The following is a 10,596-nucleotide window of genomic DNA, read 5'->3' as shown; positions in this document are numbered from 1 at the left end:
CTTCCCCTCCTCCCTGGCAGCTCCTCCCCAGCCGTCGCCTCCCCTCTACATGGACCTGCAGACGGCGTCCTGCCTGCCGCCGGAGCTGCAGGAGGCCCAGCAGCTGCAGGCCCAGTGCGAGTCTCTGTTTCCTGGGGGCTTCGCTGACATCCTGCCCCTCGACGCTCTGGTTCTCCAGCAGTGACGGAACGTGAGAGAACGTCATGAGTTTACACTGAGAACTGCTGAAGTTTAACGTTTGTAAAGAGTGTTTGTATTTATGTGTTGCTATGCTGTCTGAAGCTAACAAAGAGGGCGAATGTCTTTACGGTGTAAATATGAGCTCAACATTTGCAATAAAAAACGAAAAGAACCAACACATTTCTGGCGTCGAATCAAGTGTTTTCTCATTTTTCACCGATCACCAAATCCTGAGCACAGGAAGTCAGTTTATGAAGTCATTTGAGACAAACTGGATTCGCAGAAATCTGAAATGAGATTCGCTCAAAACAAAAACAAAACGTGACAAAATGATTCTACAGCGCAACCAGAACACCAAACAAGAAGTTCGTGTGATTGCCGACAGTCTGTTCAATTCAATTCAATTTTATTTAAAGTGCCAATTCATAACAGAGTTATCTCGAGACACTTTACACGTGTGTAAGCAACACATCGAAATAAAAGAGAAGAGAATCAGAGAGAATCAGGTCCCAGGGCAAAACCCCACACTGAGTCAGCATTCGGCCACAGTGGAGACGAAAAACTGCCTTTTAACAGGCAGAAACCTCCAGCAGAACCAGACTCAGCGTAGACCGCCTTCTGCTGCGACCGGCGGTCTGCCCGCTCTGTCGCTCGTCACCCAACTCCAGCTCTTCTTCATGGGTTGCCTCATCCTGCACCAGGCCGACGATAGCTGCACTCAAACACCACGATGACACGAAATGAAGTAATTATACTGCGACCTTCGTCCCGAGGCAGTTAAAACCCTGTTACTGTAACGCTGAGAAGCCAGATTGAAGTTCAGACCCAGTGAGTCCAGCAGCTCGGCGGGGCTGCGCCTTCACTTTGGTTTTGTGTGAAGGGTCACCTCCAACAGGTAACATCACCTGCAGCTTACAGAAGAACACCAGGTTCCACTTCCAGGTCGTCCGGCTGAGGAAACGGATCCTCGGTGCGCCCAGGCTCGGGCGTGTTGAAGCTAGTCACCAGAGCGGAGCAGAGTGGGTGGAGTCGCTCAGACCTCAGCTGTCAGCTGACTGTGTGCTCTTGTTCTTCAGAGTTTGATCTCCACCAGGTGAAATAAAAAGTTTAAACCCGAGAGTCAGCCTGTTTGCTTATCTCGTCAAAACCCTTCCCTCGTTCCCACGGAGATCCACCTGCGGGCCGGAGGGATGACGTCAGCACCTCCAAACAAACAAACAAACAAGCAGTCACGCTGTGGCTGGTGAGTGTGCTGAGTCATGTGATCCACGTGGAGGAAACCTGTTTTCACTCTGTTTGATGTCGTTTCAATGAGTCAGCACTCTTCTGTGCCGGACGGGTCGACAGAAGAGATGATGAAGCAGATTACGACTCTGAGTGTTTCTGTCAGCAGATCCCACAGACTGCCTGACGGTCAGCGCTCAGATTTCCCACAGTCTGCGAAGTGTTCGGTGGGAAAGAAGGCCCACATTCACCTGATCTGAGGTCAGCTTGCACACAAAACCAACAAAAGCGATGCAGCTGAAATCTGGTCATTTTTGATTATTGGTTAAGCTGGTGATCACTTCTGATCACCAATCAATTATTAGTTTAATGTGTAACGTTTCGGAAAGGAAACGGAGACCATAAAATGTGACACATGGGACAGTTTTCACTGATACAAACGGCATCAGTTTCCTGTCACCAGGCTGTGAGCGACTCAGACACTTTAATGGACGGTTTTGTAAAGGTTTTGTGTGGCTCCGCGGCCTCCCATTGGACAGCAGTGAAGACAGCAGGAGGAATCGTCAGCTGCAGCCTGGACCAGATGAACACGAGCCATTTCATGTACTGGACAACCTGCCGTGTGTACTTTTACTTTTCTTAGTTTAAGTATACTTTGATGACAATACTTGAGTGAAGTTTTAAATGTGGTACTGGAGTCCTCATCCTTTTTCTTCAGTACAGGATTTACTTCTTCCACCTCTGCAGTATTCAGTCACAGCACCGACCAATCACACAGCAGCCACACACACACACACACACACACACACACACACACACGTCAGATCAGGTTAGTGTGAGTGTGTGCATGTTTAGTCATCACATTGTCCTCTGATGTGTGTGTGACAGTAAACAGATGACACACTCTGATCAGCTGATCAATACATCTGATCAACTCTGATTGCTTACACACAACATGAGGAGTGTGTGTGTGTGTGTGAGATGAGTGGATGAAGTCAGCAGCAGAGTAAGTGTGCCGTTTGTTTACACTCGTCCACAGACAGATTAGCCCTCAGGACACACACACGAGTGAGTGTGTGTGTGTGTGTGTGTGTGTGCGTGCTTTCAGACGGCTGAAGCTGATGAGCAGTATTGTCACAATAAACAGAACAGAAACAGAGTGTTTCAGTGTGTGTGTGTGTGTGTGTGTGTGTGTGTTTATCTTAATTTTCATCAAACTGTTTGTGACACAACATGAGGAGGGGCGCTGAGAGTGTGCCGTGTGTTTACGGCCACACGCCTCATCAGCATGGTGGCAAAACACACACACCACACACGCACACACACACTTTGATCGGCCATTTTCATGAGACCACAGGATTTGAACGTCACTCTGGGTGGTCAGAAAAACCCATCAGACTCAAATCTGAAACAAAGTCAGACGCTTTACTGTGGCACAAGTACTGTAAGAATACTAGCAAGCTGTACTTAAAGTACTCATGTTGCAGTACAGTGTGTGTTCCTGCAGCATCTGATGTGGCAGTGGGTTAATCTTCCTGCTGGATGCTTTAATCTCCAGCACAGCATCAGATTCTGTCCTGTGAAGACCACCGACTCTACATGGACAAAAGTATTGGGCCAGCTGTCCATCACACCAACAGGGACTTTAATGACGTCTCATTGTAAACACACAGACAGCTTTGCAGCTCTAACAGCTTCCACTCTTCTGTGAAGGCTTTCCACAACATGTTGGAGTGTTTCTGTGGGAGTTTGTGCCCATTCATGCAGTAGAGCATTTGTGAGGTCACACACTGATGTTGGACCAAAAGGCCTGGCTCACAATCTCCGTTCCAGTTCATCCCAAAGGTGTTGGATGGGGTTGAGGTCAGGGCTCTGTGTGGGCCAGTCAAGTTCTTCCACACCAAACTCATCCAACCATGTCTTTATGGAGCTTTGCTTTGTGCACTGGGGCACAGTCATGCTGGAATAGAAAAGGGCCTTCAACAAACTGTTGCCACAGAGTGGGAAGCATAGCATTGTCCAAAATGTCTTGGTGTGCTGAAGCATTAAGATTTCCCTTCACTGGAAGTCAGGGGCCGAGCCCAAACCCTGAGACACAGGTCCATGAGGAGGGGTGTCCCAATACTTTTGTCTGTATAGTGAATCTGCAAACAGTCAGCTCAGCTCGGAGGCTTTTAAAGGAGGAGAATTTTCTCTGGAAACCTCAGTTTTTCGCAGTACATATAGCATGTATCTGCCTCTGTACTACAGAGGAATACAAGTATGAAGTAGCAGGAACAGGAGACAGTCAAGTAAAGTACAAGTACAAGTAACTTAACATTACACTTGAGTAAATGTACTGAGTTAGTGTGTGTTCTGCTGGTTTTCAAACTGAACTCTGTTGTCCAGGTGTGCAGGACAGCTTCTTACTTTTACTGTAACTGCCATAACGTATGACTGTGTGTGTGTGTGTGTGTGTGTGTGTGTGAGTGAGTGTAAGTGTGTGTGTGAGTCCTGTCTCAGCACGTCTCCTATCAGTCAGGCGCCCCTATAAGAACTTTTCCACCATCATCCAGTTTCCCTCCAACTCAAAACACCACAGCAGTTTCTGTGTCTTTGAACGCCTCGTGACGTCCACAGACAGAAGGACAGACAGACGGTTCGTGGACAAAGCCGTCAGCAGTAACACACTAACAGATCACATGTCATCAGGTTATCAGACGTCCTCTGTCCTCACTGAACTGTCACACGTCCTGCAGCTCCTCCCCCTCAGCTCAGGTGGGTTCAGTCTTTGTCTTTAGTTTTTATACATCACTCCTCCTCTTGTTCTTCCTCCTCTTCCTCCTCCTCTTCCTCCTCCTCCTCCTCTTCTTCCTCTTGTTCTTCCTCCTCTTCCTCCTCCTCTTCCTCCTCCTCCTCCTCTTCCTCTTGTTCTTCCTCCTCCTCCTCTTCCTCCTCCTCCTAATAGAAAACAAATGCACTAATAAATCCTGGTGTTTGGTTTACAGATTCAGACTCGATCGATCACTTGGTGATTGATGGTTTCATGGTGATGGTCATGTGATCGAGCCGCCAACCGCCGGGCTGCTGGCTGGCTGCCACACATTTGCATAACGTGTTGAGGCCTGCAGCAGAAAACACTCCTGACACAGTGGAGTTTATTTCACTTGGGTCCAAGACAAAACTGCTTTCTAGAACTTTCTGCAGTTTTTGTGTTTGCGCTGAGTGATGAAATAAATTCGCTCCAACAGGACAAACGGATTTTTGTCCTGTTGGGGTGAAAGGTTTTCTGCTCGACACACACACGCGTCGTGATGAGGTGTGTGTGTGCTGTTCGAGGTGAGCTGGGGCTCGGCTCGTCATGCTGGTACCCTGACAGCTTAACCAGGACGACCCGTATGTTTCCTGCGGCGCCCGTTAGTGAAACCACATCAGGTCCCAACAACCACCGTGTTGTCGGCTTGTCCTCTCAGGTGAGACCAGCAGGGTTCACCTGGAGGTTTTAGTCAGTGTGTTGATTTGGAGGAAAATCACTTCTCTTCTCACTCCTGACAACACAGAACCACAACAGCAGCATCTGCGCATCCCCAGAACCAGAGCCACTCAAACTGAGCCCAGCACAGACCACCAGAGCCACCTCAAGAAGCCCTGGAACATCCTGGAACATCCGGGGAGAATCCCTGAACCCCGTTGAAGGTTACAGTTACCTCATAAGACCACTGAAACATGTCAGGGAAGAGTTTTGGAAACCCCTCAAGGAACCTGTTAAAGCCACTGAACCCCAAAAGGAAACAATAAAAACTTCCTCTGGGATCTCAAACACCTTCTGAAGGACCACGAAACCCCTGAAGTGTACGAAGTTAAGGATCAGTGAAAAGTTTGTTCCCTGAGCACCTGCAGAAATGAATCTGCCTGTCTGTCTGCCTGCCTGCCCGTCTGTCTGCCGGCCTGTCTGCCTGCCTGTGCGTCAGTGGTGGAAAGTTTCTGCTGCCTCAGGCTGCATGTTGACAGGAGTTTATGAACATCACAGGGGACAGAGATTATGATGACGAGTCTGAACAGGACAGGCAGCAGGAGGAGGAGGAGGTGGAGGAAGAGGAGGAGGAGGTGGAGGTGGAGGAGGAGGAGGAGGAGGAACAAGAGGAGGAGGAGGAGGAGGTGGAGGTGGAGGAGGAGGAGGTGGAGGAACAAGAGGAGGAGGAGGAGGAGGAGCGGAAGGAAGTGGAGGAGCAGAAGCAGGAGCAGGAGGAGGAGGTGGAGGAGGTGGAGAAAGAGGAGGAGGAGGAGGTGGAAGTGGAGGAGCAGAAGCAGGAGGAGGAGGTGGAGGAGGTGGAGGAAAAGGAGCATGAGGAGGAGGTGGAACAAGAGGAGTAGGAGGAGGAGGAGGAGGAGGAACAAGAGGAGTAGGAGGAGGAGGAGGAGGAGGAACAAGAGGAGTAGGAGGAGGAGGAGGTCAAACAGAACAAGACGGTCTTTGTCCCACCCTCAGGTTATCTTGGAACAGATTTATTTTCCTCAGTCTCAGATCTAATGCTCCTCCTGGGGCAAGCAGACGGGTACCAGGGGGTTCCTGGTTCTCTGGGGCTTACAGGAAACTTGAGCAGAAACATCTTGAGTTAACAAAATGTACACAAAGTCCCTCAGGAACCTTAAAGGCCCGTTAAGGCTCTCCTAACCCTCAACATGCAGTGGAGGCAGAAGGTCGGCCTGTGGAGACCTGAACTGTCCAGGACGAGCTTCGACTCTTCAGAAGCACTGGGGACCCTCAAAGACCCAGGGGACTCTGGAACCCGCTCACAGACCCTGAATCGGGATCTCTGAATCCACTTCAAGAAACTTACAGCTTCAGGAAACCTCGCTGACACCTCCATAAAAACTGTGCAGTTGGTGTCCTGATGGTGGTGATGATTTACAGAAGAAAACAAACCCCGCAGAGGTTCATTAAGGCCTGACAAGAACTCAGTGAGGAGCATTTCGTGCATAAAACAGAGTTTTGGTTGGCGGTGGTGCCACCACGTGGTCACTGATGGAAGTTCAGTTTTAGAAGATGATGCGATGCTGCCACCATGTGGCCAAAACATCAATCAACAGCAGATCATCAACATCTACTGACACACCAAAATGCTTCCCCAACACGTCCTTTACCATAAATCTGTTACAAGTTTAATCACAAAGTAGCACAAAGCTACAAGAAATATGCAAACTGCATGAGTGAATAAGAAATAAAATATAATAAAAAGACCAAAATCCATCAGTCAAAAGTCAGCAGCCTTCAGGCAACTCTTTACTCCCTCACAATTTCAAATCTAATGCTAATTAAAGTGAAAATAAAGACAAAATTAATTTATTTCAGTTCAGCCGGGTTTGTTTATTGCTGATGAAAGGAAACACTTACTCATCATTTCGTTTTTATTCTTTATATCGGCTGAGTTATATGTGACATATAAACAAATATTTATCTTAGCACTGATCTGTTCTGCACAATTAGTGTCACATCACAAGCTGTTCCAAAAAAGGTTAGTGATGTGGCAAAAAGCAGAAAGACGCCTCAGACACAAAATTCAGTTCACATTTCTTTTAATCAAAAAACACAAAATTAAAAAGCAGCAGAACTCAAAGACCAAAAGAGAAAAAACTTAATCAATTACAGTCGAAAAAGGAAGAATAAACTGAACATCAACACACTCCTAACGTCTTAAAACAGGAAATACTTTAACAGAGAACCTGCAGCTCGCTGTCCAACCGTCCTCTGACCTCAATCAATCAATCAGTCTGATTGATCAGTCCAGTCTGCTGCACAACATGATGCAACTGTGGCTTATTTTACTGAAATATTTACATGATGGTTCATTTCTGGGAGATTTCATCACTTCAACAGGAAGTGAAACGTCTCCGCCGCAGTCCGATGGTCCGGGACAGGTTTAGCCCAGCTTAGCACAAACACTGGAGACGGGGGGAAACCGCTAGCCTCTTAGCTCCTCCTTCCATCAGCTCGGACTCTGCCGACCAGCATGTTGCTCGCTGCGGAAACCAAAACGTGAAAAGGAGATGCTGATGCTTCGTTGGAGCCGTTGATGAGAAAAGGGGACTTCCTAAAATGCCGGACTGCTCCTTTAAAGTGAGGGTTTATCTACATGACGGCAGCGACCTGAGAGCTGCTCGCCGATGGGCTGGCGTCTCAGAGGGGTTTGGGCAGGCTGGACACCTCCTGCACACACTCGTCGTAGGCGTCCTGATAGTCCTGATGAGGTTTGATCAGGATCACACAAGTCGGCCTCTTGGAGCCTGCAGACGAGCCCAAATCCTGAAGCCAGAGAGAGAGAGACACGTAAAGATCTGCATCACGTGACACCACAAACACGTCAAATAAAATAATGACGGCCTCAAAGTCTCCTGCTGCAGCTGCAGCGAACGTTAGCTCGTCTGCGCCGCCGCCAAACTTTCAGGGAGGCCGAGTTAACCTGAACGCAACAACGCGGCGAGCGTCCCTGCAGACGCGAGGTCTCACCACTTTAGAGGGGATGTAGGCGTACGGCAGGTTCCTGTCCTCACACATGACGGGCAGGTGACAGTAGACGTCGATGGGCAGCGTGTCGCCGGCCAGCACCACGATCCTGCACACACAAACCTGCGGCGTCAGCGTTTCCTGAGGCCGTCAGTCTACGGGATGCGTTCAAGAACTGGCCGACTCACCCTTTCTCTCCTTTGTTGATGAACTTCTGGACTTCCTTCACTCCTCGCCGGATGTTCTTCACTTTGGCGGCTGAATGACCAAAAGACCATAAAGTCACTTTTACATCAACACGTTTTGATTCCATCTGATTTCAATCTGCACAAGAAACACACAAGTTAGTGTTGTGCGTGACGTGACTGCGGAGCCGGAACCACTCAACACGTTACACAACATCTCTCTGACTGTTCAGCTCTGACGCTTCTGAGCCCAGCGCCTCCGGCCTGCCCTGTCCTGTCCCTTTGTCCACCGTCCCGGTGTGTGTGTGTGTGGGGGGGGGGGCGGACAGGTGCAGGAGGAAAACACCGTCAGGTGGACAGTTACGTGATGCCTACGTGTTTAAAAGCTGACAGGCCCAGTGTTGTATTTTGGCCTAAGAAAAGAGAGCAATAAGAACAAGTGCGGTGTCGCACAGAAGTCCGGGCCGGAAGTCCTCTTTCCTTCACACACTTTGGCCCGGACTCCGAGACGCCAGCTACCAGCGACGAGTCATAAACCAGGTCCTCACTACGGATCGGAGCGGGACAGGTTAAAAAGGCAACACCAGCTTGGCTTCCTTTCCCTAAAACCACCACTCAGAGTCCTGCTTCCACTGGAAAACCACCAAAGGGTTTCACGGTTCTGCCTATCAGGACAATCCTGATCTTCGGATGAGGTCCAGTTTCTTTCAGTAAAAGATCTTTTCCGCTTCATCGTGTGGACAAACCATCACATTTGGTGGAACAACTGGAACCGGAACACGCAAAACCCGGACTGTTCTTACCCTTTTTGACGCATTTGTAGAGTTTCTTGCTGAGTTTCTTGGACGCCAGCGGCTGAGCGATCGGGTTCACGTTGGCGATCAGGTCCTGGTAGGACTTCTCGGTCCCGTCGGCGGCCGCGGCCTCCTCTCCGTCCGCACAGACTTTCTCCTTCTTCGTCTTCGTCATTTCTGATCCAAACAAATAATCGATACGCGCTCAACGTGATTGATTTCTGCTTGTCGGTAACAACACGCGCTGCTCCCGAAATCCCACACGTGTTTGAGTGTCTTCTTCGGTTTGTCTGAAGGAAGAACACGACAGCGCCCCCAGTGGGCCGGAAGGCGACGGCCAACTCTTCAAAATAAACGTCACTGTTTTTAGTCAGATCCTTCATTTTCTTTTGCTATCTCCTTTACCTTTTACTTATTTATTCTATGTGATACAGACGTTTCACCAACGCAAGATAGACAAAACACACACACACACACACACTAATAATATCACATTAATTCCTTTTCCTAAAATCTGTTTAGGACTTCATGACTGTCAAAACACGAGTCCTCACCAGTTTCCATTTCAAAGTGAACTTATTATAAGTGAAGTTATTCCTTCAAAGATCAAAAATGAGTTTTGAACCTTAACTTTGTGCCGCAACATCGACGAGCCGCTGGTGAACACACAGACACCTGAACGCCTCCACGTGTGAGGAAGATCATGTCATGTGACTGAAAGCCCCAGAACAGCAGCTAAACAGACCTGAGCTGACACCTGGTCTGTAGTTTCTCCCTTCACAACATAAATGAAGCAGTTAGCGGCAGGAAGACCACACGTCCCGCAGACTGAGACGTTGTCCCGCACGGCTAAGAAAACACAATGTAGCTACAACAAAGACCGGGAAACCCTGTCCCTGAGTGAAACCCGTGCAAGGCGAGTCTGGTAGAGTTTTGTGTGCAGTTTACTCGAGTCATTTTTCCGTTTCACACGGAGGCGAAAACGACGTGAAACGACGCAGACAATGCGAGACTAACTAGCGTTTAGGCGCTGTGAAATGTTTTTTTGCGTTTAAATAAGATGTGTTTAAGTTTTTATTTTCAGTCTGTTATGTGCTACTGAATCAACCAGATGGCAGAGCATAGTAATATTATGAGCTAAGGGGCAGAATAGAAATACTTACTCTTTTAAAGTTATTTTAGACTACCTCGATGCATTGGTGTCCCACATTGTCCCACACAAACGTAGTCTTTGTCCCACAGCTGGTGAATTGGGATCTGCTCATCCCAGTTAGCGGTACAGCAGTTTGTCTCCATCGCGTTCAGAATCAGCTGATATTTACAAAAATGCGGTGAAACATCAAACATGTTGTCTATTTATGTACACGGGCTTGATCGTCGTCTTCTGACTCCAGTCCGCGTGTAGTTTAAAGATTTGACCACCAGGGGGCGACAAACGGTGACTTCAGGTGTGATACCAGCAAAGGCTGCTTTACGTCTCCCATTAACTTAATTCATCCTCATCTTCAATGAAAGAAGACACACAGTAGGTGAACCTGGGATCTTTATACAGAGTACAAACAGATCTTCAGCCATCAGCATATCATCATAAAAACTGCTGTAGGGATGACAGAACGTCTGTTCAGAACATCAGAGCATCAGAACATCACAACAAGCACTATGAGACATGCTGGGTACAACAGAACAGAACTGAGCAGCCAACTGGAGGGAGGGAACACTAAACAATGGG

The 10,596-nt window shown here is 48.4% G+C and overlaps 2 protein-coding genes across 2 annotated transcripts in view; one reads left to right on the top strand and one right to left on the bottom strand.

The window, feature by feature from the left end:
- The window catches only part of foxi3a (forkhead box I3a), a 2,866-nt gene extending 1,769 nt beyond the window's left edge, over positions 1-1,097 (top strand). Inside the window, exon 2 of the mRNA XM_046411757.1 lies at positions 1-1,097. This exon is cut by the window's left edge and continues 418 nt beyond it. Within this exon, the coding sequence (XP_046267713.1) occupies positions 1-184 (184 nt within the window). The 3' untranslated portion in view covers positions 185-1,097.
- Positions 1,098-6,943: 5,846 nt separating this feature from the next.
- nhp2 (NHP2 ribonucleoprotein homolog (yeast)) lies at positions 6,944-9,175 on the bottom strand. The gene is made up of 4 exons (XM_046411459.1): positions 8,877-9,175; positions 8,077-8,146; positions 7,892-7,997; positions 6,944-7,687 (listed from the first exon to the last, which is right to left on the bottom strand). The coding sequence occupies exons 1-4, from the start codon at positions 9,040-9,042 to the stop codon at positions 7,562-7,564; spliced, it is 468 nt and encodes a 155-aa protein (XP_046267415.1). The 5' UTR covers positions 9,043-9,175; the 3' UTR covers positions 6,944-7,561.
- Between the last annotated feature and the right edge of the window lie 1,421 nt (positions 9,176-10,596).

The sequence above is a fragment of the Scatophagus argus genome, chromosome 14, assembly GCF_020382885.2.
Source record: "Scatophagus argus isolate fScaArg1 chromosome 14, fScaArg1.pri, whole genome shotgun sequence".
Classification (NCBI taxonomy): Eukaryota; Metazoa; Chordata; class Actinopteri; family Scatophagidae; genus Scatophagus; species Scatophagus argus.
The sequence above is the reverse complement of the archived record's forward strand: the minus strand, read 5'-3'. Positions and strand labels throughout refer to the sequence as shown.

Excerpts from the sequence above, each read along its gene's own strand:
- nhp2 (XM_046411459.1), bottom strand. The coding sequence starts at position 9,042 with ATGACGAAGACGAAGAAGGAGAAAGTCTGTGCGGACGGAGAGGAGGCC. Across the intron at positions 8,147-8,876 it reads CTACAAATGCGTCAAAAAGG|CCGCCAAAGTGAAGAACATC; the intron begins GTAAGAACAGTC and ends TTGGTCATTCAG. Across the intron at positions 7,998-8,076 it reads ATCAACAAAGGAGAGAAAGG|GATCGTGGTGCTGGCCGGCG; the intron begins GTGAGTCGGCCA and ends TTGTGTGTGCAG.